This window comes from Gambusia affinis, linkage group LG16, assembly GCF_019740435.1.
Source record: "Gambusia affinis linkage group LG16, SWU_Gaff_1.0, whole genome shotgun sequence".
In the NCBI taxonomy this organism is placed as follows: Eukaryota; Metazoa; Chordata; class Actinopteri; order Cyprinodontiformes; family Poeciliidae; genus Gambusia; species Gambusia affinis.
The window spans coordinates 184345-208204 of NC_057883.1; the positions used below are offsets into that span (position 1 = coordinate 184345).

General features: G+C 43.2%; 1 protein-coding gene across 4 annotated transcripts in view; it reads right to left on the minus strand.

Moving 5' to 3' along the window:
- Positions 1-23860, minus strand: part of LOC122845798 (MAM domain-containing glycosylphosphatidylinositol anchor protein 2-like) — a 164097-nt gene that overhangs the window by 117483 nt on the left and 22754 nt on the right. For all 4 annotated transcript variants that reach the window (XR_006373136.1, XM_044142229.1, XM_044142228.1 and 1 more), the window contains exon 2: positions 21461-21600. Coding sequence is in view for 3 of the 4 variants with exons in the window: in XM_044142229.1 (XP_043998164.1) it covers positions 21461-21600 (140 nt within the window). In the remaining variant the exon portion in view is untranslated. The remainder of the gene's footprint in view (positions 1-21460; positions 21601-23860) is intronic.

Genomic DNA, 23860 nt, shown 5'->3' on the forward strand with positions numbered 1-23860 from the left:
CCTAAATGCAATAAAAAGAGAGGAGCAGGCATATGTGATTTCAGAGCGGTAGGAGATTGTAACTGAAAGAACATCGCTGTCTGTTCTCCTCGTGAGTATTCAGAATCCATCTCTCTTGTCTTTCCTGTGTTTAATCAATTTTGTCTTTGATAGGTGTTTGAACCTGACATTTCCCTTCTGCCACACACCTGGATTGAATCTTTGTTGTTTAACAGGCTCCTGCAGTACTTGGTGGCTGCAGAAGACGTCATACAATCATTTGAATCAGCTGTTCTGGTGTAGAGGTACATCTAAAACATGCAGATCAGGGGGGCCTGAGGACTGGAATTGGGAAGCGTTGCTACAGTGTCAGCATCACGTCCTGACTGAATGAAAATCATTATAACCTATTTATGTCACGTTAAGGAAGAACAGCTGAAAAGTTACCAGGTTCATCAACTGCGTAGCAACTTCGCTCCAACTCCCATCGTCATTTCCATATTCTTTGCACGAAATGTTTTATAAACATTAATGTTGTTTCCACATATCATCTCCAATGTCCGCTGGACTTCCGTGTCAGGTGTTTGGGATTCCCCTCTGTAATTATCCCTCAGAAAGCACTGAGGAGAATCCTCGCTTTCTGATTGGTTACCTGTCACATTCAACAGGCTGTGTTAAGATCCCAGTGGGGAAAAACCCCTGATTTAGATCGGAGCGCCACAACGATCTACCATAACACACCACACACTACAGGATGATCACAAGAGACAATTTTAGAACGATCAACGTTCTAAGATTGTCGTAAGGGGAAAATGTAGGTGTGAACTAACGTGTATTGTGAACTATTGCATCAGGTAGTCGATGTTCCATCTTCTCTATTTAAATCTAATGATTACTGAAGGGCAATATGGTTTACAGACTTTATAATCTGCACTTGTTTGGTTGAATCCTGTATTTATTTACACTTTGGTGTTTTTATTCAAGTACATTTTTGTTAATGGAGACTGAGAATCCATTTTATTTTTGGTTGTTTAGTTTATTTTATCAGTTCCAGTGTTAAGCGTTCTCTTGAAAATAAAGTGTATCTATCTTTGGCAGGAAATCACATGCATTATTATGTCATTTCCATTAAATCAGTGTACAAAGGTCTTCAAACAATATTATAGCAGCTCCCCAGTTCTTGAATTAATCAGCCAGTCTCGATGGGTGAATTTCTTCGTTTTCATTTCCTTTATGCAGGTGATTCAGATCCAAATGATCACCACAGTCTTCAATTATCACAATCATCACAGTCACCGTGAAAACTAAAACATATACAAATATTAGAATACAAACATAAACATCTAATACAAACAACAAAACAAAACGTACCTCGCTGCTTTCACTGGGGAACACTAAGTGTAGATTCCTTCACGCCAAACAATTTGATCATTCAAGTCCTTCATTGACAGAATGATTGGACCAGCTTTATAAGGCCTGCCCTCATTGATTACGGCAGCCCGTGAGGTACATACAAACCCCCCCAAACATTACAAAGTGTAAATACCATCAAAACAGACAAACATCCATAAACAATCTGCAATAAATTTTAATATAAAAAATTAACTTTAAATAATTTACAATAAATAGTTTACAAGATATAATTATTTGGACAATTTATTTTAAATAGTTCACTATCTGTTACAAATATTATCGTCTATCGCAATAGTTTTTTGAGACAATTAATCGCTCAGCAAAATTTGCTATCGTGACAGGCCTATACATTAGTCAAGTAGATAATCTAACCTCTTCTCTGCAGTGACAAAAACATTGATAGAACAACAAAGTTAATCAACTCTTAAATTATAAGATGCCAACAGTGATTCACCTGCTGCGGTCTGAATGCGCAGCCTCACAACTTCCATCTGGTTCATATCTGGAGAATCTCTGCTAGGATTTAGATCAGACCTAAAAAAACATTATATTACCTAAAAAATAAATCCAAACCAACCCGGACTGACTCCATAGACATTATGTCTGAGGGTTAGCGTCCAACCTGACGACTTTAATTAGAGTCTAGACCAACATTTTGTTTTAAGTAGGATTTGTTTGTTACTACGCAATAGCCAGCCTCGCCCTCTCCTCTCAACTCCTCGGGGCTGACTACTGACCAGTTCTCTGTCTAACAGGTCCGGAAAATCTCTTAAGACCAGGGTCTTACCCTGAACAAGATCTTTGAGATAATCTGTTTAAACTGGTGGCGAAAGAAATTCGTCCAGCTCTCACTACCTTCGTCCAGAAGTTATGGCCTTCTTCAGTTAGGAAACGGTCAGCCGAGTAGCCCTCACAACTGCATAGTTTCAATAACCACTTCTGTTAACGGCAGTATTCTTTCTAAAATGTAACGACTACTTGTTAACGGCTGGATAATCTTTAGTGACTAGGAAAAAAATCAAGTCCCAAGGCCATTATCTTAAACTCACCAAAGGAAAGTCTGAAGCCACCACATTACTAGAATCGTGTATACTGGTTTTACTATAAATAGAAGAACTTTGATTCAAATGACTCAATTAATTTCAAGGTCCACAACCTGATTAGAATTTTATATTATATGCATTTATTAAGCAAGCTTTAGCAGGGTAAATGACAGGCATACAGAATTCACTTGAGATTAACATACAAAGAAAATCAATAAAATTTAGATCAATTTAACTATTTCCTAATAACCTCCCTACACTGTCATCTTTCTATCAAATAAGGCTTTGAGGTGCAGCAGACTCCTACCCAGATGGAATTGGATCTCGGCAACAGAAGTCCTTGGTTAGAATCCTTCCACTTGTGACCGTGAAAAATTAATCCTTTTTGGAAATGAAACAAAATGAACTGTTTGTTATATCCAACTGAACAGCTCTTGATCGGAATCTTTATCTTTAAAAAAGTAAATCCTTCCTCGGAATTGAAATAAGGTGAACTGTATGTTATATCCAACCGAACAGCTCTTGATCGATCCTGTGACTTTTGTTCAATTCCCCAAGTCTGTGCGATGTATTTTGAGATCGCTGGGTTGAGTGCAGAGTAGGGAAATCCAATGAGGAACCAAGGCAGTGGGTCGGTGGATCTTCGCCTTGTTAATCCAGAGTGAGGTGAGTCTCGCTTTCCTTGGTTCCATCGGCGTAATCCTCTGCTGGTCTTCTTGCCGCTCTTGTGTTGAGCCTCAGCTCCGGAGACGAAGAACCTCGTGTTCCTTCAGTCTCGTGGCTTTATACCTTTCTTTCTTTTCTCTCTCTCCAAGACAAAGAACATCTCATGCAACGCAACCCATGGTCCCATCCAGGCCCCAACTCTCCACGTGTCTCTTTTTCCACGTGGGGTTGAACTAATGCACTTGTGACACCTGCAACCCGAGATCTGCTCCATTCACACCTCACGCCCTTCCTCTGATCTTTATCAGGCAGCTGCATCCTTCCACCATTTCAAGTTCAGAGTACAAATCACATTTATAACTTATTCTACCTCTCCAATTCATCATCTACCAATTCATTATAATATCCATAATTCATCAGTTGTAACTTAACGTGAGCTTACTACAAGTTTTCTGAAAAGAAACTAGGAATAATCCATAATTCTAATTACTTGACATCAAAGTTACAGTTTTAATATAAGAGTAAATGTTTACTACAAGCAACTAACATTTCACCTTTCAACCTTTAAGTTTACTGTTGAGTATAAATTCTCTTAAATGATTCATTTTAAAGATAACTTTGTTTATTGTTAACTAAAATCTCCAGCCTCTTCTTGACTTAGACTTTTTCTTGACAAATGACATTTCGTTTCTATTTAAAAACTGGAGAATCAGCGGCAGCAAGCACCTTTGCTGACTTCCTGTTGCTGCTCCCTGTTGCAACTGACAGGATGTCAGCAGCTCCGTGCACACACAACTCAGCCATTCTCCTCCTCTACATTTCTCAATCATTCATAATGTTATGATAACTAGAATTTATCATAAAATTTATAATTAAACTCTCATGCTAAGTAATAGTCTGAACTATTTTTATAAATCTGCCGTGTCTGACATCTGTTTCTTAAGGAATATTTAGAACTCTCTGAGAATCCGCGCTCTGACTTCTAACCACTTCCTGTAAAGGGTTATTTCTCCTCCTGTGTAAAACCTCAATTCATTACATTTTAACAACCATAGATTATTTGATTTTAGTTCATCATTATAACTTTTCCTTTCTCTTTATCAATAGAGGGACTACATATCAAGTAAATAAGGAATACACATTTGATAAACAGCATTAATCAACCTACAAAGCTGCAACAATCTCTTCAGGCCTTTTTATGCTCGGTTTTTCTGCAATGAGCCTGGACAGATCTCATACACACATATCAGATTTCTTGACACCCCCTCCATGAGATCAGACAGTGCTCAGCAGAAATCACACCGTCTTACTCAAAGAAATCAAGACCGTCATCACGGCAAAGAAATAGAATATACTCTTCATGCCAGGATGCAGGAGAAATAGATGGTGTCCTCGCATCCACAAAGTCGTACTCCGTCAAATTCGATGGGTCGTTCGCGCGTCGTTGTTTTCTGGAAAGAATAGAGGTTCTTCTGGGATGTGAAGTTGCAGATTCTTCACCCTCAGTTGTCACAAAGGGCTCAGTGTAGCCATCAAAACTCCACTTCTTTTGACACCCCCTCCTTGGAGTTTTAATTTCCCCCATTAGGTGATGAATGTCGAAGAGAACTTGGATCGCTCTGATTCTTTCACCGGAACCTTCGCTAGATGACTGTCGTTTCTTCAGGATGTTGGAAGGAAGGAGGCCTCAAAAAAAAAAATCTCGAATATTCAGTAGAGCAAAGCAAAAAGAATAAGCAGCAATCAGTAGAGCTAAAAGCGGCAGCAAACTTCTGCAACAAAGGGATTTGTCCATGTTCGTAGTCGTTATCCGTAGCGAGGGTCCTTCAGAGGTTTCCGAGTGTCGTGTCTTTGTCATCAGAGTCTTCGGGATCTGATGTGTCAGCAGGCAGATTTGGTATTGTAGGCATTCTTTTCAGGCGGACTTCTTCCATTCTGGTTTTGTCGCTCGATGAGTCAGTTGTTCTCCAGGGTCTGCCTCACTTGGTTTTTTGCAGATCTTCTTGAGAGCCAGGTTGGAGGGGGCCAGGTTCCCGCCCTCTCCAAACCGGAGGTTCTGATGGGGCGAAGTAATGCATGCTGTGCCATGGTCTCGACATCTTTACATCGCCATCTCCTACTTTTCCAAAAATATTCTTTCCCGTCTAGTCCTCTATTTTTCTGCTGACCTTTGGTCTTGACGACTCGTTCTCCTCTTGCCTGTGTATCCGTTATTTCTGACTTTTCTTCTTCCATGGTAATGTGGAGGTGAGCATCTGCCAGGTGCTGGTTTTAATTTTCTTATGAGGTGGCTCCGGTCCAGCACATGACACGGTGGCATAAACCTGCTCATCCGGCACCTCCGCAGATCATGACCCCCTAAATTGAGACCGGGGAGACGGGGAGGGTATGCAGAAACTCTGCCAATGCCTCTGTTCGTCTGGGTTCGTCGCGGCCCGGTTCCTCCCAAATGGTGGGGAGTCGGTTGGCTGTTAAACAAACCAGGCAGCAGCTCTTAGCTTCACTCCACATCAGCATTTCTTTCTCCATTGACAGGATTCCATTTTTGGCCCAATCCAATTTCTTCAGGGCTCTTCCTGCCCAAATCCCTGAAGCTGTTCTTCTAATTACAACCACCCCCTCTACGGTGGCCAGTCCGAGATAGGGTGGAGTGATACATGATTCACTGGCCATTTCACCGGCTTCTGTTTCTCTTTAGTCAGGAACTGGAGGGAGCTGTTCAACTCCTTGGATCCCCTTCTTCTTCTTTGTCTGTCGAGCTGCCTGTCCCCCAAAGCCTCTCTTAGTACTATCGAGCAGGGATGGGTCCAGGCTGGGTTGGCTACTAGCTTCACTGTCTGGATCTAGACATCTATCCTCAGTAGAAGTTTTCCCTCACCTGTATGCTATACAGTTACTGCGAGGGTTGTGACTGATGGCATTATCAGTCACCACTAGCTCTTCTCTCTAAGAGCTAGCCCCTAAGCGAGCTATTCAGAATCACACATCTGTTTTCACTGACTTATTACCTGGGGCCCTCCTACTCCGTTGGACTCGTGCCCACCCAGGGACGCCATGTTTGTTACTACGCAATAGCCAGCCTCGCCCTCTCCTCTCAACTCCTCGGGGCTGACTACTGACCAGTTCTCTGTCTAACAGGTCCGGAAAATCTCTTAAGACCAGGGTCTTACCCTGAACAAGATCTTTGAGATAATCTGTTTAAACTGGTGGCGAAAGAAATTCGTCCAGCTCTCACTACCTTCGTCCAGAAGTTATGGCCTTCTTCAGTTAGGAAACGGTCAGCCGAGTAGCCCTCACAACTGCATAGTTTCAATAACCACTTCTGTTAACGGCAGTATTCTTTCTAAAATGTAACGAGTACTTGTTAACGGCTGGATAATCTTTAGTGACTAGGATTGATCAAGTCCCAAGGCCATGATTTTAAACTCACCAAAGGAAAGTCTGAAGCCACCACATTACTAGAATCGTGTATACTGGTTTTACTATAAATAGAAGAACTTTGATTCAAATGACTCAATTAATTTCAAGGTCCACAACCTGATTAGAATTTTATATTATATGCATTTATTAAGCAAGCTTTAGGAGGGTAAATGACAGGCATACAGAATTCACTTGAGATTAACATACAAAGAAAATCAATAAAATTTAGATCAATTTAACTATTTCCTAATAACCTCCCTACACTGTCATCTTTCTATCTGTTTGTTACTACGCAATAGCCAGCCTCGCCCTCTCCTCTCAACTCCTCGGGGCTGACTACTGACCAGTTCTCTGTCTAACAGGTCCGGAAAATCTCTTAAGACCAGGGTCTTACCCTGAACAAGATCTTTGAGATAATCTGTTTAAACTGGTGGCGAAAGAAATTCGTCCAGCTCTCACTGCCTTCGTCCAGAAGTTATGGCCTTCTTCAGTTAGGAAACGGTCAGCCGAGTAGCCCTCACAACTGCATAGTTTCAATAACCACTTCTGTTAACGGCAGTATTCTTTCTAAAATGTAACGAGTACTTGTTAACGGCTGGATAATCTTTAGTGACTAGGATTAATCAAGTCCCAAGGCCATGATTTTAAACTCACCAAAGGAAAGTCTGAAGCCACCACATTACTAGAATCACGTATACTGGTTTTACTATAAATAGAAGAACTTTGATTCAAATGACTCAATTAATTTCAAGGTCCACAACCTGATTAGATTTTTATATTATATGCGTTTATTAAGCAAGCTTTAGCAGGGTAAATGACAGGCATACAGAATTCACCTGAGATTAACATATAAAGAAAATCAATAAAATTTAGATCAATTTAACTATTTCTTAATAATCTCCCTATACTGTCATCTATAAAATAAGGCTTTAGGGTGCGGCAAACTCATACTCCTACCCAGATGGAATTGGATCTCGGCAACAGAAGTCCTTGGTTAGAATCCTTCCACGTGTGACCGTGAAAAATTAATCCTTTTTTGGAAATGAAACAAAATGAACCGTCTGTTATATCCAACTGAACAGCTCTTGATCGGAATCTTTATCTTTAAAAAAGTAAATCCTTCCTCGGAATGGAAATAAGGTGAACTGTCTGTTATCCAACTGAACAGCTCTTGATCGGAATCTTTATCTTTAAAAAAGTAAATCCTTCCTCGGAATGGAAATAAGGTGAACTGTCTGTTATATCCAACTGAACAGCTCTTGATCGATCCTGTGACTTTTGTTCAATTCCCCAAGTCTGTGCGATGTATTTTGAGATCGTTGGGTCGAGTGCAGAGTAGGGAAATCCAATGAGGAACCAAGTCAGTGGGTCGGTGGATCTTCGCCTTGTTAATCCAGAGTGAGGTGAGTCTCGCTTTCCTTGGTTCCATCGGCGTAATCCTCTGCTGGTCTTTTTGCCGCTCTTGTGTTGGGCGGTTGAACTAATGCACTTGTGACACCTGCAACCCGAGATCTGCTCCATTCACACCTCACGCCCTTCCTCTGATCTTTATCAGGCAGCTGCATCCTTCCACCATTTCAAGTTCAGAGTACAAATCACATTTATAACTTATTCTACCTCTCCAATTCATCATCTACCAATTCATTATAATATCCATAATTCATCAGTTGTAACTTAACGTGAGCTTACTACCAGTCTTCTAAAAAGAAACTAAGAATAATCCATGATTCTAATTACTTGACATCCAAGTTACAGTTTTAATATAAGAGTAAATGTTTACTACAAGCAACTAACATTTCACCTTTCAACCTTTAAGTTTACTGTTGAGTATGTATTTCTACTTAAGGGATTCATTTTAAAGATAACTTTGTTTATTGTTAACTAAAATCTCCAGCATCTTCTTGACTTAGACTTTTCCTTGACAAATGACATTTCGTTTCTATTTAAAAACTGGAGAATCAGCGGCAGCAAGCACCTTCGCTGACTTCCTGTTGCTGCTCCCTGTTGCAACTGACAGGATGTCAGCAGCTCCGTGCACACACAACTCAGCCGTTCTCCTCCTCTACATTTCTCAATCATTCATAATGTTATGATAACTAGAATTTATCATAAAATTTATAATTAAACTCTCATGCTAAGTAATAGTCTGAACTATTTTTATAAATCTGCCGTTTCTTAATGAATATTTAGAACTCGCTGAGAATCCACGCTCTGACTTCTAACCACTTCCTGTCGCTGCAAAGGGTTATTTCTCCTCCTGTGTAAAACCTCAATTCATTACATTTTAACAACCATAGATTATTTGATTTTAGTTCATCATTATAACTTTTCCTTTCTCTTTATCAATAGAGGGACTACATATCAAGTAAATATAGGGAATACACATTTGATAAACAGCATTAATCAACCTACAAAGCTGCAACAATCTCTTCAGGCCTTTTTATGCTCGGTTTTTCTGCAATGAGCCTGGACAGATCTCATACACACATATCAGATTTCTTGACACCCCCTCCCAGAGATCAGACAGTGCTCAGCAGTAATCACTCTTACTCAAAGAAATCAAGACCGTCATCACGGCAAAGAAATAGAATATACTCTTCATGCCAGGATGCAGGAAAAATAGATGGTGTCCTCGCATCCACAAAGTCGTACTCCGTCAAATTTGATGGGTCGTTCGCGCGTCGTTGTTTTCTGGAAAGAATAGAGGTTCTTCTGGGATGTGAAGTTGCAGATTCTTCACCCTCAGTTGTCACAAAGGGCTCAGTGTAGCCATCAAAACTCCACTTCTTTTGACACCCCCTCCTTGGAGTTTTAATTTCCCCCATTAGGTGATGAATGTCGAAGAGAACTTGGATCGCTCTGATTCTTTCACCGGAACCTTCGCTAGACGACTGTCGTTTCTTCAGGATGTTGGAAGGAAGGAGGCCTCAAAAAAAAAAATCTCGAATATTCAGTAGAGCAAAGCAAAAAGAATAAGCAGCAATCAGTAGAGCTAAAAGCGGCAGCAAACTTCTGCAACAAAGGGATTTGTCCATGTTCGTAGTCGTTATCCGTAGCGAGGGTCCTTCAGAGGTTTCCGAGTCGTCGTCGTTGTCATCAGTCTTCGGGATCTGATGTGTCAGCAGGCAGATTTGGTATTGTAGGCATTCTTTTCAGGCGGACTTCTTCCATTCTGGTTTTGTCGCTCGATGAGTCAGTTGTTCCCCAGGGTCTGCCTCACTTGGTTTTTTGCAGATCTTCTTGAGAGCCTGGTTGGAGGGGGCCAGGTTCCCGCCCTCTCCAAACCGGAGGTTCTGATGGGGCGAAGTAATGCATGCTGTGCCATGGTCTCGACATCTATACATCGCCATCTCCTACTTTTCCAAAAATATTCTTTCCCGTCTAGTCCTCTATTTTTCTGCTGACCTTTGGTCTTGACGACTCGTTCTCCTCTTGCCTGTGTATCCGTTATTTCTGACTTTTCTTCTTCCATGGTAATGTGGAGGTGAGCATCTGCCAGGTGCTGGTTTTAATTTTCTTATGAGGTGGCTCCGGTCCAGCACATGACACGGTGGCATAAACCTGCTCATCCGGCACCTCCTTGATTGTTGCTCCAACCGAGTAGATCCCCTTATAAGGGATAACAACCATCCGCACCGACAGTTGAACTTGACGGGTGGTGCTTAAGTCGGAGGGCGTTCTCGCCCTGTGAGCCACACCCCCAGGAACCTGCAGTACTCCATCGCGAAAATGAGACTCTGCCGTTACCCAGAAAAGGGAGGACTTCTCCTTGGGTCTCCCAGCACTACTGCCCCATCCGTCGAGTTCGGTAGTGTAGTAGTATAAGTTCGAAGCGCGAACTCCACTCTCCTTTGGCACGTTTGGTAGGTCTGTTGCTGGGATGGTACAGTCATTGATGACTTCCAGAATCAGATGTGCCCAGGTAGTCAGCTCCCAAGGGCCTGTCCAGCCCCCGTTGACAGCCGGCACTTTGGTGTCATCCGGGAGTAGATTTAACTCTTCGGCAAGGTGACTCAACGGATGCCGGTATACCCGGAAGATCACTGGGGTATGTTGGGTGCCTATTGGTGGGGACGGTACGTGCGTCCGGGAGGGGTCATATGGCCAGGCAGCATAGACAGACGCCCACAAGTCGTCATGGGGCCCCTCTGCTCTTCTCCACACCCCTTCGTCCTGTCCCCATTGGCCCTTCTGGGGCGGATGGTCCAGAGAACCAATGGACTGATGGTATGGGGCTCTCATAATTCGATAGTGCATCCTCACCTGCTCTGTAAAAGCGTAGGGAGCTGTAGTATCTCTTTACCTGCCAGCCTTCAGCCTGTCCCGTTGGTGTTACGTTTCCACTCTCAATCTGATCATCACAGACGGAGCAGTAGCACAGTTCTTTTCCGTCCCACATACAATGACATCCTTTTAGTTCCTCCTCCCGCCATCCCCATTGGGCCACTATTGTAAGTCGGGGCAGGTAGCCTATCCTGCAATTCCCGCAGATCATGTTGTTCAAAATGGTGACCGGAGATACAGGGAGGGAATCCAGTACTCTTGCTGTTGCCTCCTGTCTCCTGGGTTTATCACGGCCCGGTCCTTCCCAGATGGTGGGGAGCCGATCGGCCATTAAACAAACAGGGCAGCAGTTCTTAGCTTCACTCCACGTCAGCATTTCTTTCTCCATTGACAGGATTCCATTTTTGGCCCAATCCAATTTCTTCAGGGCTCTTCCTGCCCAAATCCCTGAAGCTGTTCTTCTAATTACAACCACCCCCTCTACGGTGGCCAGTCCGAGATAGGGTGGGGTATTACATGATCCACTGGCCATTTCACCGGCTTCTGTTTCTCTTTAGTCAGGAACTGGAGGGAGCTGCTCCTTGGATCCCCTTCTTCTCCAGCAACACTGTGTTCCTATCCAGTACTTGCTTGACTATGTCTGATGTTTCAAACTTGGGTTTCACTGCTGCATTCACAGGCTGATCTCTTCCTCTGACCCACACGCGCTGTCCCACTCGGAATGGCACCGTGGGCGTCAGCCTCTCCTTTTTGTCGCTGGAGCTCCGCCCCACTTCCTTCGTGATGAAGGGCCGTTGGTTGAGCTCCATCGCTGGGGCTGGTCTCTCGGCTCTGCTGCTGTCATCCAGGGCCTGCCCCATTTCCACTGCTTTGGTGATCCAGCTGTTGGTGTTAGCATTCTTAGCTATCCAGCTTCTCACTAATCCTATGGTGCGTTCCACCACCCCGTTGGCCTGGGGGTTATATGGTGGTGAATAAACTCGCCTCACCCCATATGTCTGGCACCATTGATCAACCTGTGCATTACGGAAACGCTTCCCATTATCCGTACGCAGCTCTTTCGGGATTCCCAGGGCACTGCACACTTGCTCCAGCATGCCGACAACACTATTGCCGTTTGCTCTCCGGGCTGCCTTTACAGTCACAAATCCCGACTTAGAATCCACCAGCACTAAGAGGAACGTCTCACCTCTTCTTCCTGTGCTCCTGATGGTCAACCCGTCCAATCGCTGCCCTCGGTGACCTGCGTTGTATCGACTACACACTTCGCGTTTGGACCTTCTTTACTGGGATCCAAAGCTCTTGCTCCTCCAGCTCCCCACGGGTAGATCGCACGCCTGCATGTTCTGAGGCCTCATGCCCGCTCCGCACGACCTCATCCCCGTACTCCTCTGGGACTCTCCAACCTTTGGGAGTACTGTCCCACCTCTCGATACCGACAAAGTCCATCTTTCACTATTGGACTTAACAGTCCACTTCTTCATTCCCACGCCAATAAGCTTCCTCTTGCTTATGCGCTCGTTGATGCTCAACTTCGAGTTCCAGCTGCAGCTTTAACTCTTCTTTTCACCAACTCCAACAGTCCTTCCAATATTGCTGTCACTTCTCCTACTGGGGTGCTGTCAGGGGCTCTTCCCTCCTGTCGGCTTGTTCCTTTGCGTCTTTGTTCAGGATAAACCCCCAGTAGGCTGTCTTTTCGGACCCTTCCCTTGATCCGTAGATGTAGAGTATCCCCTCTGGTTGTTCTGGTTTCTCATGTGTTTCTTGTAGTCGTTTCTTAGTGGGTAGTGCAGGCCCAATTTCAATCTCTGGGTCTAGCAAGATGTCTTCCCCTCTTCCCCACCGTACATTTGTTGCTGTCGTACTTTCAACAGTCTTAGGTGTCAGTCTCACAGCTGCTTGGATCGCTTTTCTCAATTCTGCCAGGTTCTGTTGATTAGCTTCTGTCCAAACCCATAGTCTCTTTTCTCCTTTCTCTTCATCTTCATTTTCCTTCAGACACTTATACAATGGTCTAGCGTACTTTTGGTAGTTGGGGACATGGTCTCTGACATAGTTACATAATCCTAATATTTTCTGTAGTTCCTTTTCTGATTGAGGGGGTCGAATGTTCATCAGTTTTACCTTGTATCCCACTGAGAGTCCCAAGTCTGACATGACCTGGAAACCCAGATAATTCACCTGGAACTGTCCGAATTGGCATTTCTGGAGGTTTAGTTTCAGACCTGCCTTAGTGAGGTTTTCGACCACAGTTTGCAGCTTTGCTAGGTGTTCTTCTTCGGTGTCATCAGCAATGAAAACCTCGTCTATGTAGACTGTTGCCCCCACGTCCCCCAGTACCTCCATTACGGCCGACTGGAAAACATTTGGAGAGTTCTTGTATCCCTGGGGCAACCTCTGCCAGACGTAGCTCTTGCCTTTATGAGTAAATGCTGTCTCTTCTACTTTTCCGTTGGCAAACTGAACCTTTAGGTGTCCTGCTGTTTCTAGGTCTTTGCGGGTCATAGACACCTCTGCTCCAGTGTCCACTAGATAGGGCACTCCATCCACTTTAGCGTAGATTTCATCCCCCTTCCAGTAGGCATTCTCTAGAATGACCCGCGACCTGGACTCCGTTATTTCGTTGGCCTCCCGGTCCCGGCCTTACGGGACTCACGGAGGGCCATTTTCTGTTCTGGGCTCAATTTCTTATAATCCTCATATGACATGAACGGGCCTTTCCTCGGCTGGCTTGAGGGTGTTGGTTGGATGACTGGTTTTCCCTGCGGTTCTGGTGTTCCTTTTTGGAATGGTCTACTCTGGAAGCTAGCTGATGGTCTCACACTTGCCTTGTTAGGTGGTTTTGCAGGCTGGCCAGACCCTTTCTTCCGTCTTTCCTCGTAGTACTGCTGCTCCAGGTCAAATCCTTGCACTGCTGTGTCCATCTGGGCGACCGTGGTGCTTCTCACAGGCAGCTTCACGAAGACCAACTCGCCTCTCCGTCCTTTAGTCACCTTACGTAGCACCTTCACATATCTCGCCGGGGAAACGGTTTGTTTAAGTGTGTGCCAAAGGGGCTCCAACCGGCTTCCCTTGTCGAGTTGTCCTCTGGCTCTCCTGATTTGGGATTTTTCATCATCCATGTCTTCTAACACCAACCTCTCATAGTGGTTCTGTGCAGACTCCGATCCAGTCATCGGTTCCGTAGTCACACTGGTAATCCACAGCTTCTTGGCTCCCTCGTATTTAGTAGCGGACACTACTGTAGGCCAGACATCCTTCAGATATCCTTCGAAGGGTCTTTTGACATCAACCATCTCCGCCTCTTTCTTCTTCCCCCAACGTTGTTCTCCTCGGAGCGGCTTATTTCCAGCTGAAGGCGGCCTCGGGTCGGTGAAGACGCTCTCGTGGTCGCTCTCTTCTTTCTCCACCGCTGGATGATCTTCCTTCCGCTGCTCCTCTCGTTCATCCGAGTCGCTGACGTCCTCAGATTGCGGCTGTCGAAGAGGTTCTCTCTGGCGGGAGTTCAGTGGCTGGATCTTGACTGGTCTCATCAGTCCGTCGTCCTTGTCAGCTTGCCGTTCGTTCTTCATTCTGTATACGTTGAGTTCTTCCAGTCCACTATGTCTTATTTCAAACGTGAACTCTTTGATGTACTTTGCTGCTTGGGGCTCTGCTCCATCCGATGAGGCCCTCAGCTCTAACTTGATAAGCTCCACCATTGTCTCTTTACCCGCCTGAAAAGTACTTGGAGGCGGGTTTGGTTGGATTGCCAGTGGGTATTTCTTAGCCTCTGGCGGGGAGTGCTCGACACGGCGTTGTTCCTCTTTTTCAGCCACCATCTGCACCCCTTGTTCCATCTGGTGTCGGTGCAGACGAGGGTTGACCACCACCACCAATTCCTTGAACCCAAAACGATGACTGTTGGTCTTGGCTATGGTCACCACCCCATTCTCCGCAACTGACTGGGCGGTGTCCCCTGGCAGATGTGGTGGCCTTAGTCCCTGCACGCTCACCACAACTCGTCTCATTCCTTCATTATTGCCAGCCACTAATCCCCGCTCGAGTCCGCGCCAAATCTTCTTCCGGTAGTCCTCAAGATTATCCCCTTTCTTGTACGCGTCGATCGGGACTAGTATCACTGCACCATAGGGAAGATTATATCCATTTACAACGAATACATTCCCCTTAGTCACAGTGGTTCTGGCAGCTTCCAGCTGCAGTGAGTTTTGATGGTAACTTTCTCCAGCTTTTTGTCTGAGTTCCTCTCGGAACTTCCGGTTGTGAATCTTATACTTGTAGTCGGTGAACACGATCAGCCCATCACCCTCGACATCCCATGGGCTCCCGATGATCTGAAGCACCTTGAGACCGGTCTGCATCCTGACACAGATGGCCTCCGGCGGCAGTGGGGCCAGACTCTGTGACATCCTCCAGATGTCCGTCTTCTGGGTCTTTTTCCTTGGTCTGTAGGCTCCCCATTGTTCCTCGTCCGTGTTGTCCCCCGCGTCGTCGGAGCTGCTCTCCTCCTGATGTTGTGGTGGCGCCGATGGTTTCCTCTCCATGCTGTGAAGCGTCGGGCGAAACTCGGACCGCTGGGCTCGACGCGACGACCAGTCGATCGCAGCCGTCTCCATCCCCTCCTCCTCAACCTTCCGCTGGGATGCTCCTTCCGCTTCTTCCAGGCGTGCTGATCGAGGACGTCCTTGGGTTGGTGATGGAGCCGGTCTAGATGGTCCTTCTTCCTCGTCGGCGGTCAGGTCGATGATCAGGTCGATTAAGTCCATGTCCGCTGATCCCAGCTCTCCGACGGGGGTCCCTGTCCTAGTCGGGAAACGGGATGGAGCCTCAGCGACGTCGGAATCCTCCTTTCTCGCAGCCGGGGCTGATGCTGGTTCTCGCTGTTTCTTCTCCTTCTTGTAGACGTACAGCCGTTCCAATTCCTCACCGCATGCGGTGTAGCGAACTCCTCTGGCATCTGGGTTCACCAGTATCCCATAAATCCCAGCAGCCCGTGTCGCTGTCTTGACCACGCTGTCGTACTTCTCAGAAGGGCTGTAGATCGTTCTTATGTCGTTGTCCTTTTTCTCCTCAAGAAGGTCAGCAATCCATCTCAGCCAGGCTTTGACCTCACCCTTTTTGCTGACCTTGACCGGACACGAAACTACACTCAACCGAGTGCCATGGTCCCGTTTGGAACAGCTGTAGATGCCTTGGGTGCCCACCAGGAGTTTCATCAACCCCAGTAGATTGTCCTCCTGCTTGCGTGATGATCATAAAACATACGCTGGTTTACTTTGGTCCATGTATCGAATCCATCACCAAGCAGCAGCAGCTTCACTGAAGTTCTCTGCAGTTGGGATTCAGAGAGCCTAAATTGCTCCCCTCCTCTACTCCATTCGCCTCCCTCGTGGCCAGAGCCACGTCCTTGTCGATTTCCTGGCATCGGTTTAACTCTCGAGCATCCATCTTCTTCTTCAGTATCCATTCTTGTTCTTTGTCTTCGAGTTGCCTATCCTCCAAAGCCTCTCTGAGCGCTATTGAGCAGGGATGGATCTAGGCTGGGTTGGCTACTGGCTTCACTGTCTGGATCTAGTCATCTATCCTCAGTAGAAGCTTTCCCTCACCTGTACGCCATACAGTTACTGCAAGGGTTGTGACTGACGGCCGATGCCAGTCACCGCTAACTCTTCTCCCTAAGAGCTAGCCACTAAGCGAGCTATTCAGAATCACACATCTGTTTTCACTGACTTAGTACCTGGGGCTCTCCTACTCCGTTGGACTTGAGCCCACCCAGGGACGCCATGTTTGTTACTACGCAATAGCCAGCCTCGCCCTCTCCTCTCAACTCCTCGGGGCTGACTACTGACCAGTTCTCTGTCTAACAGGTCCGGAAAATCTCTTAAGACCAGGGTCTTACCCTGAACAAGATCTTTGAGATAATCTGTTTAAACTGGTGGCGAAGAAATTGTCCAGCTCTCACTGCCTTCGTCCAGAAGTTATGGCCTTCTTCAGTTAGGAAACGGTCAGCCGAGTAGCCCTCACAACTGCATAGTTTCAATAACCACTTCTGTTAACGGCAGTATTCTTTCTAAAATGTAACGAGTACTTGTTAACGGCTGGATAATCTTTAGTGACTAGGATTAATCAAGTCCCAAGGCCATGATTTTAAACTCACCAAAGGAAAGTCTGAAGCCACCACATTACTAGAATCACGTATACTGGTTTTACTATAAATAGAAGAACTTTGATTCAAATGACTCAATTAATTTCAAGGTCCACTTCCTGATTAGAATTTTATATTATATGCTTTATTAAGCAAGCTTTAGCAGGGTAAATGACAGGCATACAGAATTCACTTGAGATTAACATACAAAGAAAATCAATAAAATTTAGATCAATTTAACTATTTCCTAATAACCTCCCTACACTGTCATCTTTCTATCAAATAAGGCTTTAGGGTGCGGCAAACTCATACTCCTACCCAGATGGAATTGGATCTCGGCAACAGAAGTCCTTGGTTAGAATCCTTCCACTTGTGACCGTGAAAAATTAATCCTTTTTGGAAATGAAACAAAATGAACTGTCTGTTATATCCAACTGAACAGCTCTTGATCGGAATCTTTATCTTTAAAAAAGTAAATCCTTCCTCGGAATGGAAATAAGGTGAACTGTCTGTTATCCAACTGAACAGCTCTTGATCGGAATCTTTATCTTTAAAAAAGTAAATCCTTCCTCGGAATGGAAATAAGGTGAACTGTCTGTTATATCCAACTGAACAGCTCTTGATCGATCCTGTGACTTTTGTTCAATTCCCCAAGTCTGTGCGATGTATTTTGAGATCGTTGGGTCGAGTGCAGAGTAGGGAAATCCAATGAGGAACCAAGTCAGTGGGTCGGTGGATCTTCGCCTTTGTTAATCCAGAGTGAGGTGAGTCTCGCTTTCCTTGGTTCCATCGGCGTAATCCTCTGCTGGTCTTTTGCGCTCTTGTGTTGAGCCTCAGCTCGGAGCGAAGAACCTCGTGTTTCTTCAGACTCGTGGCTTTATACCTTTCTTTTCTCTCTCTCCATGGAGTGTACCAAGACAAGGAACCTCTCAAGACGCAAGGTCCCATCCAGGCCCCAACTCTCCACGTGTCTCTTTTTCCACGTGGGCGGTTGAACTAATGCACTTGTGACACCTGCAACCCGAGATCTGCTCCATTCACACCTCACGCCCTTCCTCTGATCTTTATCAGGCAGCTGCATCCTTCCACCATTTCAAGTTCAGAGTACAAATCACATTTATAACTTATTCTACCTCTCCAATTCATCATCTACCAATTCATTATAATATCCATAATTCATCAGTTGTAACTTAACGTGAGCTTACTACCAGTCTTCTAAAAAGAAACTAAGAATAATCCATGATTCTAATTACTTGACATCCAAGTTACAGTTTTAATATAAGAGTAAATGTTTACTACAAGCAACTAACATTTCACCTTTCAACCTTTAAGTTTACTGTTGAGTATGTATTTCTACTTAAGGGATTCATTTTAAAGATAACTTTGTTTATTGTTAACTAAAATCTCCAGCATCTTCTTGACTTAGACTTTTCCTTGACAAATGACATTTCGTTTCTATTTAAAAACTGGAGAATCAGCGGCAGCAAGCACCTTCGCTGACTTCCTGTTGCTGCTCCCTGTTGCAACTGACAGGATGTCAGCAGCTCCGTGCACACACAACTCAGCCGTTCTCCTCCTCTACATTTATCAATCATTCATAATGTTATGATAACTAGAATTTATCATAAAATTTATAATTAAACTCATGCTAAGTAATAGTCTGAACAATTTTTATAAATCTGCCGTTTCTTAATGAATATTTAGAACTCGCTGAGAATCCGCACACGCTCTGACTTCTAACCACTTCCTGTCGCTGCAAAGGGTTATTTCTCCTCCTGTGTAAAACCTCAATTCATTACATTTTAACAACCATAGATTATTTGATTTTAGTTCATCATTATAACTTTTCCTTTCTCTTTATCAATAGAGGGACTACATATCAAGTAAATAAGGGAATACACATTTGATAAACAGCATTAATCAACCTACAAAGCTGCAACAATCTCTTCAGGCCTTTTTATGCTCGGTTTTTCTGCACGAGCCTGGACAGATCTCATACACACATATCAGATTTCTTGACATATCAAATAAGGCTTTAGGGTGCGGCAAACTCATACTCCTACCCAGATGGAATTGGATCTCGGCAACAGAAGACCTTGGTCAGAATCCTTCTCCGTGGAAAATGAATCCTCTTTTGGAAATGAAACAAAATGAACTGTCTGTTATATCCAACTGAACAGCTCTTGATCGGAATCTTTATCTTTAAAAAAGTAAATCCTTCCTCGGAATTGAATTAAGGTGAACTGTCTGTTATATCCAACCGAACAGCTCTTGATCGATCCTGTGACTTTTGTTCAATTCCCCAAGTCTGTGCGATGTATTTTGAGATCGTTGGGTCGAGTGCAGAGTAGGGTAATCCAATGAGGAACCAAGGCAGTGGGTCGGTGGATCTTCGTCCTGTTAATCCGGCGTGAGGTGCTCCGTAGTACTCCTTAAGAGGTAATTTACTTGGTTCCAGGATGTGGTCTTCTGCCGGTGCTGCACTTGTCGAGTCTCAGCCGGAGGACGAAGAGCCTCGTGTTCCTTCAGTCTCGTGGCTTTATACCTTTCTTTTCTCTCTCTCCAAGACAAAGAACATCTGCGCACGCAACCCATGGTCCCATCCAGGCCCCAACTCTCCACGTGTCTCTTTTTCCACGTGGGCGGTTGAACTAATGCACTTGTGACACCTGCAACCCGAGATCTGCTCCATTCACACCTCACGCCCTTCCTCTGATCTTTATCAGGCAGCTGCATCCTTCCACCATTTCAAGTTCAGAGTACAAATCACATTTATAACTTATTCTACCTCTCCAATTCATCATCTACCAATTCATTATAATATCCATAATTCATCAGTTGTAACTTAACGTGAGCTTACTACAAGTTTTCTGAAAAGAAACTAGGAATAATCCATAATTCTAATTACTTGACATCAAAGTTACAGTTTTAATATAAGAGTAAATGTTTACTACAAGCAACTAACATTTCACCTTTCAACCTTTAAGTTTACTGTTGAGTATAAATTTCTACTTAAGGGATTCATTTTAAAGATAACTTTGTTTATTGTTAACTAAAATCTCCAGCCTCTTCTTGACTTAGACTTTTTCTTGACAAATGACATTTCGTTTCTATTTAAAAACTGGAGAATCAGCGGCAGCAAGCACCTTCGCTGACTTCCTGTTGCTGCTCCCTGTTGCAACTGACAGGATGTCAGCAGCTCCGTGCACACACAACTCAGCCATTCTCCTCCTCTACATTTCTCAATCATTCATAATGTTATGATAACTAGAATTTATCATAAAATTTATAATTAAACTCTCATGCTAAGTAATAGTCTGAACTATTTTTATAAATCTGCCGTGTCTGACATCTGTTTCTTAAGGAATATTTAGAACTCTCTGAGAATCCGCACACGCTCTGACTTCTAACCACTTCCTGTCGCTGCAAAGGGTTATTTCTCCTCCTGTGTAAAACCTCAATTCATTACATTTTAACAACCATAGATTATTTGATTTTAGTTCATCATTATAACTTTTCCTTTCTCTTTATCAATAGAGGGACTACATATCAAGTAAATAAGGAATACACATTTGATAAACAGCATTAATCAACCTACAAAGCTGCAACAATCTCTTCAGGCCTTTTTATGCTCGGTTTTTCTGCAATGAGCCTGGACAGATCTCATACACACATATCAGATTTCTTGACAGATTTTACTGCTTTCGTTTTAAGAGCTCCATTTGAATAAGCAGTCTAACTTCTCCCAGCTTTCATTCAACATCTTCCTGCTCCACTGTGTTTTTGTGTTAACTCAGAAAAAGTTAAGTGCATATATGATTGATTGAAAGGATTTTATCTCTGCAGCTCAAGCAGAGCAGGGTGGAGTTGTGATGAGGCCATATGACCTCTTAGTATAAGGTTACAAGGTTCAAAACATTCATAGTCCCAAAAGGACGCCGTGGAAAAAAGAACAGCTATGACCAAAAACCTCCAGAACAAATCTCTTTTTATTATTATTCATTGCTATGGATTACAAGATCCAAATGTAACAAGACTTACGACATTAAGTTTTTGAGAAGAAAAGTAATAACATTAGGATCAAACTTCCTTGACAACTGGCCCCTGACAACCTGACTCATTAATTACCTCAGAAGCTGATTCAGTTATTCCAATAGTCACACTCCGGCGTTAAACTGCTCATTTTTTGCTGTTAAAACACGAAAGTTCTACTCGTGCATCTAATGCTGCTTTTCGGATTTGTCTCTGTCTCCCATCTCCTCAGATCACACCATATTCATTCAAATTGTAACTGAAAACAATATATAGATTTTTTCCTTGTATTATTTCTCTTTTTCTTTTCATTAACTTATGTACTTTATTGTTTTTGTACAGCACTTTAGTTCAGTTTTACACCTGTTTTTAAAGTGCTATATAAATAAATTTGACATTGACATTGAAAAGTGCTCCAAATGTTTTGCCTTTGGTTTTAGTTTACTTAAAGTAACATTTACATGAAAAACATAATTACCTGTGGTCGAGGATGTCCAGTGACAAGACACTGGAGTTCCAGAGTTTCTCCCTCTCGTATGATATAAACCCTCTCACTAAATTGCTCTTCCTCCACATTACAGGCCTGACCTGCATGGACAATCCGCACTGTAGGGGAAGCTGTGGACAGCAAAAAAAATAGAGTAGCAGGTTAAACATGAACATGTTATTTAAAAAATCTGTTACATGTTTTATTACGATCTGTACAATTTCAGCATGTGGTTGTTCTGCTTCAACAGATTGTTTCAATCTGACTTCTATAGTCATGAGTCTTTGAAGACAATTAGACAATGACAAGTAGGGGTGGAATGGTACATGTATTCATGCCAAAATATTCAGTACCACCCATTGGTTCAGTACACAAACATACCAAACAAAATTCAGCTGGGTTGTTTTATACCTGATCACATGCAAAAAATTTATGTGATTCACTGAGTGCAATGTAATGTTTTGTAGGGAATTCCAAAACAGAGAGGACTCCCAGGTCTCCCAGAGAACTGGGAGTCCCTAAAACATGTAATCTGAACATGTTTTATTCTCAATATGGGCACAGTTTTGTTTTTTTTAAATACATTTCTAAATAACAACAATAACATTTTCTAGTGGTCCATCCAGGTATTGACTATGCCTTCCTATAATCCTTTATTACTTTATAATATATTCAACCAAATGTGGAATAGGTCTGTAGTGACTATTTGTCCAAAACTCAAATTCAAAAATCAAAAAACTTAACACTTAAATGTAATCAAAACAAAAGGTGAATTTAAGTCAAATAGTCACCTGATGCATCATGGATTCCAAAAAGATCCAAAAAGTCAAAATGCAGTTATTTGTTTTAGTCCGTATTCAGGCAAAAAGTCACAGGCTTCAAAGGATTCTGCTGCTTCTCCTGCTCTGATTCCTGCACCTGTTCTCTGACTGATTAACTGACAGACTGATGACTGAGTGGATGGACTGGATGACTGGTAAAAAACCTTCTGACAACCCAAGTGCATAAAGAGCTACCTAAAACCTACCTATTGATACCATGAAACACCCACATCCCCAAATGAAATTAATTAACTAATTAAGTGAATTACTAACCAAAGAACATATTTTAAATAACAAATTAAACAAAGATTCTAATAATAAATCCACTAAAAAATATGCAAAAAAATAAAAAATTAAAATAAACTAAATAACTTAAATTGTAAGGTCTAACTGAAAATAGAGAAATAGCTCCTACAAGGTCTATTGCAATAAGCAATAAGTCAATTATTCTCAATAAATACTAAAATAAGCTCAAAAATAAAATTAGGTTGATAATAATTGCTTGTTTATTATTGTCTCTCTCGCTTTCTTCTGAAAAGGCTCACTACAAAAAGATTCACTCTGGTGCATTCACTCAATGCACCAGAGTGAATCTACTCATTTACTTAGTAACAAGCTTGACACACAGGGAGCGAACAAAAGCGGTGAAAAAAGTCAATTTTCTGCCATTCGGGGTGAACTCAACATATGAGAAGTGATGATGACAATTTTTAAATTTGTTGTGTCGCATTTCTAGTCTGCATTGCAATAAAATATTCTTTTGATAAAACCCATTTTATAGATGTTTTGTTGAAGGAGAAAAACACCTCCCAGAAACCTTTGTTTTCAGCTTCTGTTCTTTCCAGTAATTAAGCGAAAGTTTCTATTTTGTCATAACATCATGGAGACACAGCAAGCTCAAACCGTGGCAGGGACAACTATTGTGGCACTTCTTGTATCAGTTGCCACAGCTGCCCTGCCATGGCTTCTGTGGAAGATTGAATATTCAATAAATCAGTTTATTCCGAAGAAAATAATGTTTTTAAACATACACCTGCCACAGATTGTCACAGTGTTCATGGCATTTGTCTCCAAAGTCGCGGCACTTTAGTGGCAGATGCCATTGAAGCCATGGCGGCTGTATGTGTGTACGTTTATGTATGCTTGTTATCTTTCTCAAATTGTTTACCTGGAGGGCAAGTGACTGCCGCCTCACCATGCAAGCTCCATATGAAATAAATGGGTGGGAGCAGCCCTATCCCCTGGTGTGTTGAACCCTTAACAAGTGAACTCTTTTATCAGGGTCATGGAACTCCTTCTACAGGTGAAAATATCACAGATTTCAAAAGGAAATAAAAACGGGAGACCACTGCTATTTTAGGGACCAGCGTCCCCCTCATTTCCTCCCCTGAGAGCAATGGTCCAGTTTCATATATGCTGTTAGTCTGTCATGTGTTCTCTCACTATTGGTTGCAGCGAGGTCCTTCTCTGCTGCTAGGTAAGAATAAAAACTTGTCCAGGCCTCCTAATATGGAGCTAAAACAGTCTCAAAATTCATAAACGCACAGATCAAGATTCACACTTGTATTTT